The 20902-nt window shown below is 46.9% G+C and overlaps 1 protein-coding gene across 2 annotated transcripts; it reads right to left on the reverse strand.

Moving 5' to 3' along the window:
- Positions 1-9352: 9352 nt before the first annotated feature.
- Positions 9353-19359, reverse strand: LOC115333910. 2 transcript variants are annotated; one of them, XM_029997489.1, is made up of 9 exons: positions 19167-19359; positions 18290-18403; positions 14967-16652; positions 14279-14378; positions 13444-13592; positions 13160-13272; positions 12266-12355; positions 11239-11361; positions 9353-10757 (listed from the first exon to the last, which is right to left on the reverse strand). In XM_029997489.1, the coding sequence occupies exons 1-9, from the start codon at positions 19225-19227 to the stop codon at positions 10563-10565; spliced, it is 2631 nt and encodes an 876-aa protein (XP_029853349.1). In that variant the 5' UTR covers positions 19228-19359; the 3' UTR covers positions 9353-10562. The 2 variants fall into 2 exon arrangements, with proteins under 2 accessions (XP_029853349.1, XP_029853350.1); XM_029997490.1 differs by lacking the exon at positions 19167-19359 and adding an exon at positions 18593-18690.
- Between the last annotated feature and the right edge of the window lie 1543 nt (positions 19360-20902).

Genomic DNA, 20902 nt, shown 5'->3' on the forward strand with positions numbered 1-20902 from the left:
GCTAAAATCCACTAAATAAATCCTCTTTTTGGAACATAAGGAAAAGGCTTTGAGTTTCATTTGATTTCCACCGAGCTATTCGTCCTCCAAAAATTGCAAGGCTCCACGGCTAAACGCTAGAGGAAGGAATAAATATTGGAAGGCGCAATTCTGACAGAGGGCTTACGGCAAGTAACTCACCCCCTGTCCTTCTCTGGCATCTTCACAGCCATTCCTTGCTTGGCCCAGGTGAGTCCCCAGCTGGTCTCGGGGCACTCAGCTCCTCGCAACACGCAGAGGCTGATGCGGGTCCGTGGTCCAGCTGGGAGCTGCAGAGGGTCGGGTGGCCACCGGCTGCGCTGCCTCGGGAGCCATCCCCACGCTGGTCCCCAAGCACATGGACCTGCACTACATGGCGTGGAGGGGAGGGAGTTTTCAGCCAGCAGCGGAGAACGGCACTTTCCTCTCCCCCAGAGCAAGTAAGACCCAGGGGGGAGTCAGGGACGAGGGAAATGCACTCTTAATAACGACAAACCTCAACCAAGGAAACAATGAGTTAGGGCCCAAAGGCAAGAGACTGGCTTCAAAACACTGAAATGTGCGTTACAGATTTGGAGGTTTTCTGTAATGTTTTTTCCTGTACTGAAGGCAGTGTCCAAGTGGCAGATCTCTGCCAGTTCCCTACAGTTGTTCCTTCTCCCCCCTCCTGCTCTGGGCAGGGAGATTGCTCCCTCAGCACAGGCACAATACCACCTCCCACCGCCCAAGGGACAAGCCCCTTCCCTTCTCTTCTTCCTTACCATTGTTTTGGAGCATCTTTCCGTCTTGCTCATGGACTTCTCCCTCAAGCCACATCCTCCCTCTACACCTCTGGGCAGAAGCTCACTCCCTCCCTGCTCGCCCGACACTGCTCCGTGACCTGAGCAGCCAAACCCGGGAGCTTTTGGGGCTGGATTCCTCCCACGCTTCATTACTAACATGTAAACAGTAAATCCAGTTTTAACCGTGCTCAGCTTGCTTTGGCGCTGGGGTTGTTGTCCATCTGATCCTCCACGAGCTGCAGCCTGCTATTTAGTTCGCACTCAGGAGTCACCATAAATAGCAGCTTTTACTCTGGCTCCCGGCGACGGATGTTGTTTCATTCAAGCGGCTCCCCAAACTCACGATTAAAAACCCTTGGCAGCCGTTCCTCGGGTCTGAACACAGGCTCCCCTTCACCCTGCAGCCTTCCGACCCTGCCAACCCGCTCGCACCCCTCCGCTCCCCGGCTGAGGGCAGTCACTGTTCGCTCTGCTCGGGCACAGCCGGGTATTCCCAGCCTCCTGTGGTTTCCCAGCCTGTGCCAGCATCTGTGAGTGGAATTAAATCATGCTCTCCTCCCTGCACATACCTTAGGACAGCTAAACAACCTGGGCTAGTGGAAGGTATCCCTGCCCATGGCAGGGAGGTTGGAACTAGATGATCTTTAAGGTCCCTTCCAACCCAAACCATTCTGCGATTTCTGTGATAAGCACTTATTCAATAAAAGCATTTAGGTGCCAGCTGAGGTCCGCCACCATCCAGCAGAGGCTTAACTTTAAGCATGTGGTGAAGTCCCACAACATGGGACTTCTCTCATGTTTTAATACTTTAATACTTGAAAAAATACTTGACCTTTCCAAGCAAATGAGGTTTTTTAATATTGGCCAAAAGCTGCTGGAACAAAAAAAAAGCAGAACGTCCCTTCTTGACTTGTCACCTCTGCGATGTGGGTGTGTTAGATCATCTCCATGTCGGTGCCACAGGACATTTCAACTCAAGGGAAGGACGTGGAGTTCCCCATCTGCCGTGCTCAGTGCACATACCAAACGGCCCAGGATTTGGTAAATCAAGGCAAGTTTTGGCCCTGCTGGAAAAGTTACCTGTGGGGGCTGTGGGCTCCTGGGATGATGCACAGTGAGCATTTTGGTAGCAGTAGCAGCTCTCACCTTCCAATGCTGCATTCTGGCAGGTAAATCAAGAGCAGGATATCTCAGCTCTTGAAGAAAGCGCTTGAGAGCATCGTGGTGATTGGAAAATCAGGGGTTAAAATAGAAACTATTTTGCAACTTCAGAGCTATGAACAAATTTATAATTTACATTATAAATGGAGCAAGATAAGAAAATTACAGGAGCCTCTTGGCTTCAGGCAATGGCTTCATTGCAGGGAGAACCATGAACAGTATTTCCTTTGACACCATGCAAAGAATTACCTACCGGCAGAGCACAATGAAATCAATAAACTGCCTGTAGGGCAGGGCAGGGTGAAAGCCAGAGATGTAAAGATGGGGACTTTTTTATGCATTAATTGCGTTTGTACGGTTTACCGAATGAGAAAGCAAAGAAATGATGTTACAGAAAAAAAACATTCACCATAGTCTGGGCTTCTTACCCTGACACTCACTGTCTCGTAAGTATTCTGCTGACTTATGAGAAATTACGGGAGAGAGGTGTTTGCACTGTACCTGTTTTCCAACACCAGGTCTGGCATGATAAAGAGAAAACAGATGGTTTTATTTAACACAATAAATCGCACAATCATTTTCATCTTCCCCCAGTTTGTGCTGGGAACAAGCATGCATCCCTCTTTGCTGCAAACAAGGAAATAAATTAGATTTCTCAGTGTTGTCTTAGTGCTGCTAAACAGAGTGGAATATTTCCTTTACAAAACATATTTGGGTAAATCCCTATTATATTATCATCATGACAAAGCCTTTTTTTTTTAAATGCTGTCAATTACAGTATTTTACAATAACATCATTTTTTTGCTGTTTTAGCTGGGATTTATCATGATTCTCCTCTTGACAAGCAAACCTGTTTTGCCAGAACCTCCAGTGACATTGGTCAGAAATGCCCAATTGCACATGCAAGACCACAGAAATAGAGGAACTGTAAAACAAACTGGTTGAAGACGTGTCTGGCTTGGGAACTCATGCGCAGCAGATATCCTTGACAAATGCCAAAGAAAAGTCCAGATTTTCCAAGGTGGTCACCCAAGTCTGCTTCCAGGAGGGTTTAATTTAATTGTATTCCCAAAAGCAACAACTCTAAATACTGGGCACATGTGATGAGATCCTGCCCAACGCATTAACACTAGCCGTCGGATCTCCAGAGACCCTTCATGATCTTGGTCTGTACATCAGGTCAACAATTCTGCCACCTTAGCCAAATACAAGACAGAATTCATCACTGGGCTCTGAACAGTTATCATGACAGCTTAACCTGGAAAATGGCTTAGTCACCAACTCCCACGTGCGTGAGCAGCTCCGTGTCCAGACTCCACGAACATAACAGGTCTCTGTTTCCCATAAACTCAGCACAAGAAGGTTGGAAGCTGGAGCAACGTTTGCGTGGTCGTGTACAATTCTTCCCAGGGACTCAAAGCAAACTTCCCCAGGTCTGGTCCACCCCTGCCAGCATTTCTGCAAGGTTAGAGGGAAACAAACACACCTCCCTTAGATCAACAACAGGAGCCTTCAATTCCTTTATTCAGGCTCTCTAAACACAGGGTCCTTTCATTAGGGCTATTGCTAATATTTAATGCCTCTTGCTGTGTTTTCCGTTATGAGATGCTATATATTGCTGAAGGCTCATTTCCGAATGGGAACCAGCAATGAGCAACCGGGCCTTTGGTTTCTAACAGAGCTAAGGTTAAAGGATGTAAACCATGTCATATTTGTTCCTAAATCTCTCCTGTGGATGGGTTTCTTCATTTTGCCCCTGTTCTCATCCTAGTGTTTGCTCAGAAGTGAGCTGAGCTCTAATGAAATAATTTCCAAGGATGGGGCACCAGGTCTGGCAGAGAAGAACAGCCCACTTGTGTGTGCAAACAGATGGGAAGGGAAAGAGGTGTAAAGGCAGGGATGGGAGAGGAAGTTTTAGGCAAGAGGACAGAAAGTCACTATTTTACTAAAAGAAACATTGGTGCAAAATGTTGTTGCAAAACTGAATGTCTGCTCACATCATCAAGGAAGTAAATTGCACTAAATGTCACTGGTGGTGAAGGGCATCACATCTCTGTTCCAGGAGAGATGCTGGAGCTTGGTGAAAGGAACATTAGGGCATGACCATCTGGCCCTCCATGGACAGGACCGTTCTGTGACCAAGAGACCAACACATGGAGGGTGACAGCACATGTGAATGGGCCACCAAGTCTCCAATGCCTCTGCAGTGCCTCCTTGCTCAGGAAAGCAAGATTCGATCAGTTCAGCTTCCCAGAGCACTGAATTTCCATCTCTGTCTCAGCACAGAAAACCAACTTGTCTGCTTTCCTGGAGTCTCGGCTGGTAGCTTTCACCAACCATGGTTTAAGCTGAAAATAAGAAACAGTCATTCCTAAGCCAGGACAGCAGGTCCCACGAGTTGGTTACTCCCTTCGTGGAGGTGACCCATGCCCAGAGCTGGGCTGTCTGGTTTCGGTTCTGCTCTGCCCATACCCACCTCCTTCCTTCTTCTTGTTTTTTTTTAATGATTGATTATTTCATTTTTTCTGTCAGATGATTTTATGAGTCAGGAAAAGGTATCTTCCTGGAGGTGGTGAGGTTATAACTCCATGAATTTGCATTTTATCAGTGAACATTTTAAACATAATTCCGTGCACGGTAGCAGGAAAAAAACCCAACAGCCTCTGGTGTTTGTTGTACACATGCATGCACCCTCCTACCCGACTCTTACCCTTCCACCAGAGATCTGGTGAGACTCACTTCCTCAACAGACGGAATGAATTGTACTGTTCTGGGCAAAGGACGTCCAAAAAGTTCAAAAAGTCACCAAAATCTGTAGCATTACAGACAAAGCAACCTCAACAGATCCAACAGCTCCTGTGTAAAGCTGCTTTTCAGTTACGCCCCGCCCCCCCCCCCAAAGCTGCTTTGTTTCATATCAGAGGTTTAGCTATGAAGAGACATGGACAAGGTCTTTAGCTTCCTTTGACTCACGCTTTGTTGTGTCTTTGGAGAGCTAGAGCTTGGAAGTGAGATGGAGAACATAATCAACATTAATTATGTCTGTGGAAACCCCTTCTCGGCTCTTTCTGTGGCCAAGGAGAAGCATGCCTCTCTCCTGTGTCCCAGCGGTCACGGTCATTGCTACCTACTGGATTTGGTTTCTTCTTCACGCCTGGAACTGTAGCAAGCTGCTATGTCTGCTCCTTCCTTATTCCTCCTCCACCTCTATTGCCATTTCGACTTCCCGCAAGAGACTCTTCTATTACCAGTTAGGACTTTGTTTATTTTGCAAGTGAACGCAGCTGCTGGCAGCCGCAGGCAAGGAGGCTCTGGGGAAATTGTAGGGGGTGATAAGGAGGAGGAGGGGGGCTGTGATAGCCCCTGGGTCATGTAAGACCTGATAACCTGGTGTGGGAGGACACGGTCCTTAGCAAGGCTGCAGGGGAAAGGATGCCAGAGGCTGTTAGGGGACTTATGGGAATTTTGAGGAGATAAGGTGAGCTTGGTCAGGGGCAGAGTCAGTGTTGCTGGTAATTACCCATCCTCCAGGTTCTTAAGAATACTGCACTGAAAGGAAATCTGGGCACATCCTGCTAATTTAGGGTGTTGTCACTGACCGCACAAGGTCACCGTGGAACCCGTAACAGTGAGAAACTGGTTATATGCACCCATCATTAATTCAGCAGATAAGAGAGCAATTGTTCAGAGCTGGCCATTTACTGAAACTCGGCAATAAACATCTCATTATGAAAGGCCCTTCCTGAAAGGTTACTTCCTGCTGGGTGGATAATATGAAAAATAGGGTCTGAGAATGGAGGTGCTCAGGTAGGGTATGTCTCTAAATTCGGGACGTGATCCTACAACCGCTGCTCCTCTGAGAGCTGCATAGAGCCAAGACAGGCTGTCTTGAGAGGCGGTAGAAGAGTTTTCTGTTTCTGCAGCAGCTCATGGAGAACGTGAGGTTCCTCAAAGGTGCCTGGACGTGGCTGGTCCTGAAGGGACTGCAGTGTCTCTGTTCCACAGATGTATCTCAGGATAACTGTCTGAACCCTGACATCCGTCTCATGGCCACAGCAGAAGAATTTGTTGAAATTCCTGCTTTTTTGGTATCTAGAAAGAGATAATAACACAAGTAAGATCTCCTCTTTGTGTTTCCCAGGAAGGAATGAAAATTCCTTGTGATTCTCGCAAGAGCTAACACTTCTGAGCCTTTGAACATGGGCTTTTCAGCTGAGGTATTTATTACAGCTGCTGAACCTTGGCCAGAGGCAGTGCTGAACTGGACGCACAGGACAGACCTCCCCATCCAGCCCCCCAACACGACCCCTCGCACTGACTGCTCTGCAGCACTTTCTGCCTATCTTCCTCCATCCCGCCCGTGGGGCTGAGAACCTGGGCACCCACGGCAGTGCTGCTGCGGGATCCCTCGAGTCCTGAGACGGGAACCAGTGCGGAGGGCTGGATCCCGTACTTGGTTGTCTTTGTGCACCTTCACACCCCGCCGATGCGTGCTGGGTCTGAACGGAGCACTGCTGCGTTAGGCACCTACACTGAGAGCTGGAGGTGCAGGGTCGCCTCCATCAGAGGTCCCAGATGAACACCATGGAGACATCGAGGTGAACATGAGCCCTCACACACGTGGCCGGTTATTAACTGAGCTCTGTTCGCAGTGAGATGCCAGCAACCATGGAAATGGAGCAGGGGAATACAGTGATCTGATAAACCCGCAGGTCCCTGCCCAAAGATGCAGCTACTACAGAGCCTTCCCTTCCTCAGCCCCAGTTATGGCAGTGCCGTGCATAAAGAGCAGATGAAGGTCTTGGAGCCCTCGGACGCTTTTCTAGTTGGGGCAAAAGGGAAGAATATGATGGAGTCACAACTGGAAGTTAATCCCATTAATTCTTGTTATGACTCAAGAAGCTCAATTGCCAGACCGCTGCTTTTTCCCCTAAGATTTTTTACACAATCAATTTTATTCACTAGGTAGCTAAATTCTCTACTGCTGTTCCACACCAGACAACTTCAGGTGCACCATGAACTACAATGAGGGAGACATGCAGCAAAAGACAACTTTAACAGAGTTATTTTCTGATTTGGTTAAGTGCCCGGCTGCTGTCACCCAGCTCTCTCTCTGCTCTGACTTATTCTGAACCTCGGCTCAGAGCTGCTCCGTAAATTCAGTATTATAGCTGGCATGGACACCAGGGACACCCAGACGGCTCTAGACCATTACAGGTTGTCCGGCTCTTGGCTGGGCACCGCAACTCAGCTATGAGGTGTGTAAATCCAAGCCGTGTTTTGTGGAGCAGCTGAAGATCTGACCCAGGATTTTGAAATATGCTGTTTCTTTGTTGTTCTCGGCATTTCCCCCAAAAGCGACAAACCAGATTATCTTGTAATTTTGTAGCAATAACCTAGGCCCTTGATCTTATAGGGAGGAGTAGCAGGAAGAATGCAGCAAGGTGAGTATGACATAAAATCACTGCGCGTTGTGTTTTCAGATGCTGTGACCGCAACAGTGCCAAGATCAAAGGGGTTTGCTGTGACTGATTATCACCCAATTAAGCAGGACTTTGTTTCTGCCTTTTCCTCCACCTCATCTCTCATCCCGAGCTATAGGCAGACTTTGACATTCACATTTCACGAGCAGGGGCCAAAGAGCAGAGCACTCTGTCCCTACAGAGCTCTCGGTTCCTGGTGTTTCTTTAAGTTGGAGGGGGTCAAGGGACATTCCTGACTCTGCCCATGTCTCAAGGCTTCTGCTTGGCTGGTTTCACTCAAGAGGTGGTTGCGATGCCACCCTTCCTCTCCGAACCACTCTGCCCACTCCAGTATCAGGTCCACCCACTATACCAACACGCATCCTCGAAGATGTCGTTGACTCAGTTCCTGTTCCTATGGCACAGCTCTATTCTCAGAAGGGTGAGCTGTTTTTTTCCTGCGACTAGAAAACACACTTCTTTATTTTCCATTCTTTTTTTTTTTTTTTCTTTCCATTGACACGGATGTCTGGACTCCACAAAGGGCAAAATCAAGGTGGGACAGCCCTTCTTCCTGGGTTGTTTCCAACCCCAGTGGGATTAAAGTGTTGGCTATTTCACAAAGAGTCCCATTCATGAGATTATTTTGTCTCCCAGGGTGACCTTTCAGGCCTAAAGGCCTCCGAGTCGTTGACAATGCAACCAAAATTGGCCTTTCTCAGAAGTCTCTGCTTTTCCTCTGTCACTTCAAACTCCTCCTGTGGCGGAGGTCTGAGGACCCCAAGTCCCTTCTGTCCCCCTCACCTGGTACACTGCGATGGAGCAATTCCTTCCCATTACCCAGGACAGGAGAGGAACGGCACCAGGAGGGCTCGATGAGGGTCTCCTCGGAGGAGGCCTGGGCAACCTTTTTTGACCGAAACCTACATTTTTAGAGGGAGGAAAATATTTGATAAATTCTTGTCAATACCTCAAAATGGATTTGATCTGTGATTTTTCAGCAAATATACTGAAATGTTCAAAAGTTTATCTCAACATTTTCTGACTGAAGTGGTTTGGATTTGCCACTTAAAACAGCAGCTTTTTTTCTCCCTCCACTTCTCTTTAAAAATGTTTTGCTTCACCTTGAATGCTGCAAAAACTCCGGAAATATTAGAAATTTTTTTGCCTTGATTTAACTGAAACATCCCATTTAAGTCTCCTCCTCCCTAACCTATTTTTTCCCAGTTTGCTTGTACACAGGGGAGCTGTGGGTGGGGTAAAATAAGGACTGAACTTAAATGAAATATCTCCCTGTCTTGCACCTCGCTCAGCAAAGTGAGAAACGGTTCTCCCACACGTTCTCCCAGTGTCCTGATACTGTGACCTGTAAGAATTCCTGTAAGAAACAAGCACCATGGTGAAGATTCTCGTGAAGAATCCAGCTTTTTAAACCACTTTTAACTTGAGACACACGAAAATGTATCATTATTTGCAGCACAGGGCAGCAGCATCCCTGGTATATTTAAGCCAGGGCTGTTTTCCCACAGCAAAAGGCTTCGCGATGCTTCAGCACCTCTCCAGATTAATGTTTTTTACCACACTTCCTCAGATTTCAGTGTTTAGGGGAGAGGGGTTTACTGAGTTAAGGGAAGGGGCAAAATCCAGCCCTGGTGTTTATGAGCTCATTAGCACTCCTCAGCAAGGGAGCTGGCGCCAGGGGGTTGATGTTAAGAGTTATCTTCTCTTTTCCTCCCACTCCCCACCCTGGAAAGTGATGCAATTTGATTCCCTCATAAGACCCTTCGCACGTGGCCAGGAATGCCGACATGCTGAAATCTATAACCCTTTGACCCGCGAGGTTTTTTCCCCAGGTATTTGCCACAGATGATAGCACAGTCCTGTGTGACATATGACTGTTTATTGAAAATATTTTATTGCTTTCTAAAAATCAGTTTTAATAAACTCCAAAGAGATACAGTAAGTAGACCAGCAAAATTATTTAACAAACTTAATTATCTGGCATTATCTTTCTCTGCAGGAAGAGAGCCAGTTCTGTAAGAACAAGCTGAGAAGACCTGATTTTGCCATAGTTCATAGAGGTTGAGCTCCTCTGACTGCACAGCATTTATGCTTAAGTTCCAGCAGAACTTCAGGTGAAATCAATGAATTAATTCATTGGTTTCAGCTGGAGTTTAATCAGCACCTTGCACCTGAGTCAGGTAAGAATAAGATCAACAGTTTTCAGAGGCTAAACAAGCCACTAACTGCACAGCCATGCAGTTTTTGCCAAGGAAAACTCCTCACGTTGGTTTGAAACTTCTTTTCTCCTCCTCCCGGTCAGCAGCTACTGCTCTGTACTAAATCTGCACTCTGGAGGAAGCGTACCGAGATGTGTACAGCTATGCTATAAGGGAAGAGACCAGCTTCTAGCATCCTCAAATGTGGTGCAGATGATTCTCCTGAAATTCATACTCTGCCTAAGATAACATGGGAAGGGACAGTCTCCTGTAATGCTCCAGCACTTCTAAGGAGATATTACTGGAGTCATCAAAACAGTAATTCCACCCTCACACTGGCTGTGAAATACAGAAAAGGGCATCTCAGGTAATGGCATTTCTTTTTAGTGGTGGGTTCTGCGACAGCCATTTTGAGAAGACATATCAGAAGATAGCCCCAGCTCCCGAGGTCGTGCTTTGCCTCACCTATTTTAGAAAGTCCACTATATCCACCAGCACAGTACCTGAATACATCTTCCCTTCTTCCTCTCCCACTTCAAGTTTCATGCGGTGTTTTTCCCCCAACACGTAATTATAAAACACTTCACATTACTCTGTGCCCCCACCCAAAGGTATTAACTCCCAGTGAAAGGAATAAAGCCCTGTTACTCTGGGGCCAGTCTGTCACCAATATAACACTTTCTTTGGTCTCGTCTGATCTTCAGTGAAAGCTGGCAGTCTCTGTAAGTGAAAATTTTACTTCTGGGTGTCTGTGGTTTGCAAGTCAGCTCTGCACTGGGGTATTTTAGCAGTATCCATAGAAAGATGAATAAGTCACCCCTGCAGCTAGGAAACCTCTCCCACTCCCCAATTTGACCTATATGTCATTTTCCAGCAAACAATTTCCTAATGAGCACGTAACTGCTTGACCTTCGGGGGAGTCAGAGGCGAGTGTGATTCTCACAGCCATCAGTGGGGGACGGCACCGGCACCGTCTCTTCCGAGGCAGCCGTGCCCACCCCGTTGCGCACAGCGTGGCTGTGATTCATGTGTTCTTCCTGGCCTTTTGTGGTGCAAGTGCCACTGTTCGGAACCAACATGTGTTTCTTCTGCACCTGCTCCAGTATCTGCAGCACCTGGAATTAGTAAACACAGCTCTGAGTGGGTTACTAATTAGAGGAAAGTACTAATTTCTTCTCCAGCTATTGAAATAATGCCCTATTCTCTTTCGAGCAATGTGTCTGGGCTCAGCCTTGGGATTACACTAAGCAATTCCATCTGGTCAGAGGTCTCTGGGACAGGGGTAAATGGAGAGCCTGCCCCATGGAGGTCCATGACCTTGGATCTCCGAGCTCTTTCCGCGAAGGAATCAGTCTCACCTCGCACATTCCCCAGCAATGTGCTTAGCACAGAGAGGTGCAACGATGGTCCGGAGGCAGGATCAGGACAAAGGCAACATGGAGCTCTGTTTTTCTGCTCTTTCACACCACCCTATGATAACTCCTTGTGCTATCACAGATTTCTTCACCTCCTTATGGAACTAGGAAACCCCCAGTCTGAAACCCACTTAATGGAGATGGAGAAAGGGAGCAGAAATAAAATCAAGATTAATTTTACCTGAGACTTGGGGATGATACCAACTCTGAAGAATCCTATGTTTCCACTGTCAATTTTGGTGCAGTCCACAACGGTGGAAGCAATGTTCTCTGGAGAAGGCCCATCACACAGAACTGCATCCACCTGAAGAGCAACAGTTCACACCAAGTTCCCCTCAGGCACTTGGGAAAAGAGAGGGCAGTTTCCCCCTCTCAACAGCCAGTAATTATTATCAAAGACAACTCTGCTCCTTGCTACCCCACTGTATTGACACTAAGGGCTGACTTTGGAATGAATGAATTCAATAAACGCAAAGAGAGAGAGCTGTATGGGCTGCAGGTCAGCAGTACAGCAAAGACAGGTTTACATCAGCTGAGGAGCTTTGAAGAAATCCCATCCACAAAGCAAATGTGTAGAAAACCAGATTTTTGAGGAGTTAGAGGTGGAAGATTTGTACCACCTTTTGTTTAAAATTGCCCTCACATAAGCTGCCACGAATATACAAAATGTAGTATGCTCAGGATTTAGCAGTAAAATAAAAGACGGCCATTTGAATGGCCATGACCATTGTACTTCTAGAACTTATGGAAGCTCTAAAAGCCAGAAATATTTTGGAGCTTTGGCACCAGTTTTAGACCAACTTCAGCTTTAGATGGAAATTCCCTGTGTTCTGACAGCTCAGTGGTAGCTGGAGCCCTGGCGCATTTGGGTATCAGTGGTTTTATTGCCTGTAAGTGAAGAAGCATTTTTTTGTTGCTCATATCATTGCGTTGGAAGGTGAACTAACTCATTGAGCAATGACTATACTGTATAAATCAGAAGAATTTTGGTTTCCCATCAAGTTCTGTATTTTACATTGTTCTTTCACTATGACACCAGCATGAGGAGTGTCCATTTAATGACACTTTTTGGATTTTTTTAATGAGCTGCTTTCCCAGATTCTTGATATCATGTATTGATTTGCCTACTGGAGACAAAGTGGTTGCGTTCTTCCATCCCCACATCTTTTGGGACCAGCTGTAATGAAAAGACAGAGAGCCCTGATTACCTTATCCCCCAGCTTGGCATACACTTGGTTGTGGTGTGTTGTGTCTGCCTCTCCTGTTGGGTTAGCCGACGTGACCACAATGGGGCCAACCTGGTGATAGAAAAATGGGAATAAAAGCTCTGAGCAGGTTTTGCTGTATAAAAAAAGATCACTTGAACTCTGAAGTTCACTTGTGATTCTCTGTGACTCTAAACAGAACACAGCGTGACTCACCCAGGTAGAGACACCTACTTTGGAGGCAACTAAAATCCCACCAAATCTGTGTACAAGTGACTAACACCCTGCTGAATTGGGTTTACTGGTGTTCATCAGGAAAGAACATTTTGTTTTCCAGCAACAGCAAATGCCAAAGACCTAGAATATCTGTCCTAGAAATGAGCGGAACGTGCAGGGTATCACAGTTCCTCTGGCCACATTCTGGACCTTCTGAAGTTATTCTGGCTTCAGATAAGCCCATGCTTGCAACAAAAGCGTTCTATGTAGGAAATCAGACGACGTGTCTGTTAATTGCATCTTTTCTGGCTTTCTGACCTGGTTGTTATTCTTTTTACCCTCTTTTCTGCAATAAAATCAGCTACCAGCTGCCTGCATAGCCCACCCTTTCTTAATGATATTTTTCTTCCAGGAGTTACTCATTTTAGCACTTTTCACTCCCCAAACCTGTCTGAACATGCTAGGATCCTCACTTCATTGAGGAAAGAAAAAAGAAATAGAGAGGAGAGGTGACATGCCAAGAGGGCTGACAGAGTGCTCCAACCTCTCACTATCCTTCTCCCCTCCAGCAGGCCAGAGGACCTGGGTGCTAGTGATGGACACCAAGCCCGCTCCCTGGACAGTGGAATGGCAAGGCACGGTCACCAGTGCTGGTGGGACGAGGGTGCTCTGGCCACTCACCAAGTCGATGAGGTGCGTGGTGACAGAGCAGTCAGGAATGCGGATGGCAATGCTCTGAGGGGTACCGACGTATTTAGCAGAGTCCTTCATTCCCAGAAAGTCCACCCATTCACCTGCACAAGGAGGAGTCACACGGCACTTATGGATGTACATCAGCCCGAACACAATGATCTTACCAGAAATATCGCCACGGAACGGGTGGTGTTGCAGGAACACGTGACTTAAAGTTGGAGTTTCAAAGCCAAAGCTCTCCAGAGAGCTTTGAAGTAAGAGCATTTCCTCACCTCTGGGAACCACCAAGCTAATAGGAGATGGCCAGGCAGCCTCCATGAAGTCCCAGAGGAGGGGAGTGAACAAATGCTTTGCAGGTTCCAGTTGCTTTAGGCTAGAAATCCAGAGTGACATGGGGCGATCCTGAGCCTGGCGCTTGGAGCTGGAAAGGAGGCAAGAAAAATGAGCCTGGAAGTAAGATGGGGATTTATTTTCAAGCTGAAAAGGAAATTGTGTTGGCGAGGCCTAGAGTTAAGACAAGGTGTGTAGGTTCTGCCCCAGGTCACCAGTCTGCAGTAAAAGTAGGACTGTTCAACAAATGACCTGACAGGAAGGGACATTAATGACTATTCCCAATCAGGAATGTCTACTCCAGACCAAGGTTTTAGCTTCTTGCGTAGTGATGGGTAGAAGTCCCAGTTGCCCAAGTTCTGAGGAAACCCCACCAATATGAGGGGTCCCGGCTGCTTACAAAAGCACAGCTAGAGGCATTTGTTAAACATGAGAAGTGTTTTGGTTGTGACAATATGTACCTCCAAATATGTACAATAATCCCCTGTCCCGTTTGCCACTTCTTTGGGTTTCCTTGTGATATCCAAGTTACCTGGCTGCATCACCTGCCAGGAGTCTTCAAAATCCTGGAAGACAATTACAGCTCAACCGTCTCCTTTCCTCATTCAGATCTTCTCCCCCAGGCTCATCACTTTGCTGTTCCCATGAAGGCTAAGCTATGTGTCTCATTGCTCTCGATGGTTGCTGTAGCCAGTACTCAATAGCAGCTGTAAGTCCTAGATGCTTCGTTAGACTAGCCAAGGAAGCCTTCACTGGGGCAGCAAAAGAAATACTTACTGGTGAGCTTTCTCCACAGCATCAGGCCGATTACAGGCTGCCACAAGCACATACACAGTATCTGTGGGGATGCCGCAAGTCCCTCCATTCTTCAGGATATCTGTTGGCATGTGAACAGGGCAGAACCCCTTGAGTGACTAGAAGTGAGGGGCTGTAATTCACGGAAGAGCTGTCACAGACAAAACAGCCAATTCAGTGCTCTCATCTCCTTTTCCCAACTAACAAAGCATTTCCTCTGACAGTGCATTTTCTAGCATTCATCCAAGAGGAGATCTGGCATTTGGGGGAGTTCTGGGCCACGTTCATCAGGGCCAGAAGTCATTCAGCCCTGTGGAGAGAGCAAGCACCATGCATTTGCCCCGCTTTCTCTGTACAAAGCTTTCAGCGGTAGCCCCAGCCTGGAGGATTCATGGATCTGAGATCGGATGAGCGGATGGATATGATACAGGAGAGACAGCAGCAAATTCACTGCTAAACCCAGCTCCTATCAAGGAATCGGTCCTATTTCCTCCATAGTGTATTTAGCTTCTAATGACTCTTGTAACTTGGCCCACTTTGTCAAAATGTCATCAGATTATCATGGTTTTCACATCTGGATTGGAACAATGTCCTTTTAATAGTGTTCTTCTACAAAACCTCCCAGAATTTACCCTCCACCCCCACATTATACGCTATGTATTTCCCTTACCTGCAATTCTCTTGACTGAGGAAGCTTTCCTGGCAGGCAGGTGAAGGCACTTGGTCATTCCTCCCCCCACACCACTAAGCTGCACAATGGGTCTACCCATTGGTAAGCAGGAACCCTCAAAGATGCTGTTGAAAAGGGCAGACAGGAAGCAGTAAAAGCTGACCAGACCGAAGATGAGAGTGGCAGCAATGTCATAGCCTGCTGGAAGAGCATGGATGGCATCCAGCAAGAAGCTGACAGCAATGAGCAAGAAAGCGAGGGAGTAAAAGAACCAGGCGATGTTTAAGAAGAGCGTGCAGAAGACAATGAAGCCATTGAAGAGCATGAAAGCAATGATGCCTACCGCTGCGTGGAAGCTTCTGGTAGTGCCATAGAGGCCACCATATCTTGTCAAGCCCCAGATGATCCACATGACAGCATAGAGAATGAAGGCACTGCTCTCCAGGGTTTTACCCCGGGCAAAGGCCACTGAGCCGCCTAGAAGCTTAAGGATCCCACCAGCTACCACTACCCATGGAATTACAACAGTAGCAAGTGGAGCCTGTGGGTCCCCTGTCATTGTTATAGCAAAAGAAGCGAGGACACTGCATGCATAGCCAAGTACTTCTGCATCTGCGTACTTGGAATACCCTAGGTAGGGAGCGTGAAGGTCTGCCCCTTCACGAAGCTTCAGAAAACTGCTGCGAGCAAGTAGAGCCTTCACAGCACCCTTCCCTGTTGGGATCTTGGCACTTGCTTTCACATTGTACAGGTGAATTAGAGTCATCAAGGCTGAGGCCACAAAGATGGCCACATCCACGCCTTGGGGTCCACCTTCAAAAAATCCCTTGGGACGGCAAGCTAATGCAATGCAGTAGGCCACATAAAACAGCAAATACAGGCCATCCACTGGGCTCTTAAGAGTGAGAAAAAGAGCTAAAACAACAAAGAGAATTGAGAAAACCACCAGGAATGGAGTAGGGAAAGATGGCTCCTCCAGTTGCCAGATTGGGTACAGAAGGCAATAGCCTCCAGCAAATTTCAGGATGGAAGTGAAACCAAAGAATGTAGCCATTAGTACATCCATTGCACGGTATGATAAAATGCAGATGCCAATCTGGTAGATCCCAGCTGCCCACAGCCAGGGCACTTGACCGATAAATAGTTTGCCAGTAACGCCCAGGAGCCTACAGCCAAAGACACTGGCAGACAGCATGTTCAGGATAAGACCAGTGACTGCAAAAGGATTCATGCTGCCACTGGTGGATTGGATCTGTTCGTGGGTCTTCTTCTTGGCCAGATCTGTGCCAGGGAGAGCAATTTTCTCTTTGGTTAGGAAATAGAGAATCCTTCCCAGAGCAAAATAACCACCAACCAAGCAGACAATCATGTAATTGCAAGCCACGGCAGAGGAACCGAAAGCTGTGCTGTAACGCATGGCAACTTCATGAGCACTGGCAAGTGAGACAGCAGAAGCAATCATAGCTAGGATGACCTCTCTGCAAAGGAAGCCCACCACTGCAATAATGAGTAGTGCCAAAGTAAACGTGACCAGGCCAGGCACCAAGGCATTGTGGAAATCACCAGTGTCGTTCAAAACTCCTTGGCCTCCCAGGATGAAGACCACTCCATAGCCGCACCAGAACACTGAGATGGTCAGGCAGAGAGACAAGAACAGGGAGGCATTTCTTAGGCTTCTCCGAATTCCTGTGAAACAATGACAATGGAGACAGAACTGTGATTTCGGGACAGTAGGTTTTGGAAAGCAGTAGTTAGGACAGGCAGCTGTGCTATAGGCACATGGTGTGTCGGAAGCATGACCACTGTGCTAGCATGGAGCTGCACTGGTCCTGCATGATGCTAGACAGAGCTATCATAAGTTTGGGTAGGTCTGCACCATGCCCCATTACACTGTGTAGACGTGACCGTAAAGACTCCATTAGCACAACACTTTGTGTTCATCAGAATGCCTGAGGAGAGCTCGAGGTACTTGAGAGCCTTCAACTAAGTACTGTGCCAGGCCGGGCATGCAGTTTGCCCTAATGAAGTCGACGTTCATCAAGCCATTGTCTTATCTTCCTCATGATGCCTACAAGACTCAATAACAAGACCATAATATATTAATGCAAATCAAGTCCTGACACCTCTTTCTTTTGGGTTGCCTGGTGGTTTGTCTGGTTCCTGCTGTAAGCTGTCAGGTCCAATGTTTGAACCACAAGTGTCATACAACCTGCTGGATCCCCATAAATAATTGGGCCTTCTCAGAAGACAGAAGCATAAGAATTGCAAAACTCATTCCTTCTCAAGAACTATCCTGTTCAGCATCTTGATCCCCAAAATGGCAAAGACCTTGATTTAAAACACTTCACGTTGAATGGAATCCACCTACTACCCCCAAATAATACCATAAAGCACCTTATTTTTACTGCTATGCTTTCTCACCTCACGGTGTGAGGATACTGATCAGCACAGATAGAACTGAAAGCTTCCTTCCAAGCTGGAGCTTTGTAATGGACCTATGCTTCATTTCTTCCTCAAACTGATACAGCCTTGTGAGCCAGACTCAAGTTGGGAAGGGAAGCAAGAGCTCTGCGGATTGAGTCCCCAAGATACAAAGGACTGTAATCACACAAGTATGCATCTCTTGGAACAAGGGAGCACAGAAATTCCTGCCTTTGGTAAGGGTCTGTTGATTCCCACCAACTGTGAAACATCATCTGCCCAGTGGTCCATTCCATATGGTCCCATCCATACAGCTGCTTCTAAGTGCCTTCTACTAATGCTTTGTGTCACTGCTGACTGAGAGAAGAGGTGGACCTATGTTTTATTGGTTAAAATATGTAGTGTCTCTCCCAAGCTGTCTGTCTGCTTTGTAGAGGAAAAAATACCAGCATCAAATCTTGGATGTTCATTTCCTCATCGCTCTGACTTAAAAAGGAGAAATAACTCAACATTCATTCTAAAAAGTGTGGACTTTTTTATAGACAGTGGTTTTTTTCTCTCAGATAAGTAGATCTCGGCATTTACACATCAACATGCCATTTCAATCCATGGATGCCTAAAGTACTCTCAGAAAGCCTGGGAACCTTTTTTTAGAGAAATCACGTATTCAGTCTATTAAAACTCTCAGACATCCTGGTAAAGCATTTGTTCAAAACTAACATTGATTCCTTTGGTTGCCTATATAGGAAAAATTTGCTGTGCTGACACACTCCTCTAGGAGAATGAATCAGTGGTCTGGCAAGGCTGCCACGGTTTGTATAAACCTGTTGGCAAAGCAGACCAAATACATGCAAAGTTATAGAAGGGGGAAGACTTGAAGCTGGCCACCCTCCGAGTCTTACCTGCATATGCCAAAAGAGACGATAAAATCAGCAGAAGGACTCCTAGAGCTGTGCTGGGGATCAGGGGGACTGCTCTGGGTACACTGTAGAAATGCACTGCCAGCAAGAGTGATCCTGTGTGTGACAAGGGAGGTAGAAAAGAAGAAAGAGCTTGTAAACTTTGCCCCCCAAACCAGGAGAGAACCAGAGTGGCAAGAGCAGGGAATAGAGAAAAAATAACAGTACAAGATCTGCAAATAATGAAATCTAAGGAGCTGGGGGGGGGTGGTGGTGTTGTAACTTGGTTTGTGTCCAAGGTCTCACCTCTTTCTGGGTGCCTACTTTTAAGAAACTTGAACTTAATCATGTTTGAAAGTGCTCCCCCGTTGTCAGATAAAGGTAAGAATCAGCTCTCCGATTCCAATTACACAAAAGGCAGACAAATGCACGCACACTCTACAGATGACTGCATAAGTCTTGTGCCTACAGAAAACTGGCCTAAAAATGAGAAGGGGCAGCACTCAGAAAGATGAAATGCAAAGAAGGAGCAAATGAAAGGGAGTGAACACAGAAAACAGAGCTGCAGTGAAAAGAGCTAGAAAAGGAAAAGAGAGGAAAGTGCATCCAAATAAAGATCAGTTATGAAAATGACTACCAAAAAGTTTTGATTTGCTTCCCACCCAGGATGGATCAAGTACAAAAGTTCAGGCCAGCACTTTAAAGCCAAGACAAATATTTTCTTGGCCACTGAAATAGGCACAGGGATCTCTGGATCTAAAAGCTTTACCCAGGCAGAGAAGATTCAGAATAAACAGACTCTTTAGCCCCCTTCGAAAAGGGGGTTGTCCATGAAAGCTAGTCCCAACCCCATCCTCCCGTGCCAAGACTCGATCCCTACCTGCGGAAATGCCCAAGAGCCCTATGGAGGAATGCAGTGACTCAGCTTTTCTATCTGCCATCGCAGAGTCCGCTGGAGACCCAGATGCGGGCTGAAATGCCGCCTCTCTTTCCTCCCTAGCTCTTTATAACCAAACCAACTCCACTGGCCTGCGTTCCTCCCCGCTCTCCACCCCCTTTCCCTACAAACATCTTCTGTTAGTGTTCCCTTCTGCACGCAGGAGGAAATGCAAACGAGTTCCTTGCTGCAATAAATTTCAGTCTGTGTGTCAGCATGGACTGCTGGTAGCTCCCTCCAGGGGCCTGTTAATTTTACTGTTGATTAACCCTTGTTAAAAAGGACACTTGAAAAATAACACTGAGGGTTTATTACTATTACTGCCTTTTTGCTACTGCCAGTGAGGAAATTACACCAGTTAAAGTTAAGGTTTTGTAAAGAATCCATCTTGCTGGAGCAAACAAGTACTTTGCAAGCCCAGGAGCTCCTTGGGGACCAGTTATTTCTCCTAACACTGGCCATGGTCCTGCTGCTTGTCCCTGTCACAGCTATGAATGCCTGGCACCACTGTCCTGTGCTGGGCAAACCCCGGGCAGATTCAGTGCCATTCCCTTAAAGGTGACTTCTGTCCATGCGTCACTCCACATCTATTGAATCCAGCCTCTCTGCTCACACTCACATGGAACTCCTCCTAAGTGTTTTTTATGAGTGAGGTGTCAATGCAAACATGCAGTCTGGAGATCATCAGTGTGAGGGTAAATCTAGAGGAGCCTTGCTGGCTTTCCAGGAGAGCTACACAGGCAGCGAGCGAGTATCAGTGATTGCCACGATCATTGCTGTATCCCAAAGGCGACAGCAAGGACCTGCTCACAGCTTCCTACTGCTTCCCTTGGAGAATATGATCGTGATCAAGGCATAACGGTCTTTACCAATGGAGGAGAGGCTGCAGAAAGCAGTGGACACTGGCCTTGGGATGATGTTGGGTCACACATCATGTGGGAATTAGGCAGAGAACTGTTCTGTGAGAGCTAACAGAGCTTTGCTGGAAAACAGGGGCAACACTTGCCTGCACTTACGTACATTCCTCCATCATTTTGTTTGTGTGCAACGGACCAGTGTAGGGCCTATTCCTGTGAAGGACTCGGCTCCTGTTCCCATCAGCCCCAGTTAAAGCAAATTCCACTTTCAGACTCTTGACAAGAAAAAAGATGCAGAACAGTGTAAAGAGCTTCACGCTAATATTACTGGGTTGGTCAAGGATGACTCTGCAGAGGCCCTACAAGCTCTTGACAGATCCTGCTCTATGTTCCCCCATAAGTCATGCTCCACAGCCAGGGCTGGAGGACAGAAAAGCTGTTGGAAATGGGACTTAGAGCTGCACAGACTGGAGCTCAAAGACAGGCCTCCAGGATCATCCAGGAGGCATTAGATCTGTAGCAGCATCCAGAACAACCCCAGACTGTCAGGCTCTACAGGTAATGTCAAAGTACCTTGCTCTTCCTGCTCTCTGAGCCAGCTGGAGTGATGGCATGCTTCCATTGCACAGCTGGATCCCTGTAATGGCTCCCAAACTTTCCTGGTTTCTTCAGTGCTTTGGAGGACAGTTATCTTTAACTGTGTTCACTCTTCAAGAAGAGCTTTGAGGCAACAGGGTTCCTTCACGCTCATCTTCACTAGAATATTAATGCAGATTAAAGCAAGGTGTTAATATTAAAGCCCAATGTCTACAGTAATGTGTG

Source organism: Aquila chrysaetos, chromosome 21 (genome assembly GCF_900496995.4).
Source record: "Aquila chrysaetos chrysaetos chromosome 21, bAquChr1.4, whole genome shotgun sequence".
NCBI lineage: Eukaryota > Metazoa > Chordata > Aves > Accipitriformes > Accipitridae > Aquila > Aquila chrysaetos.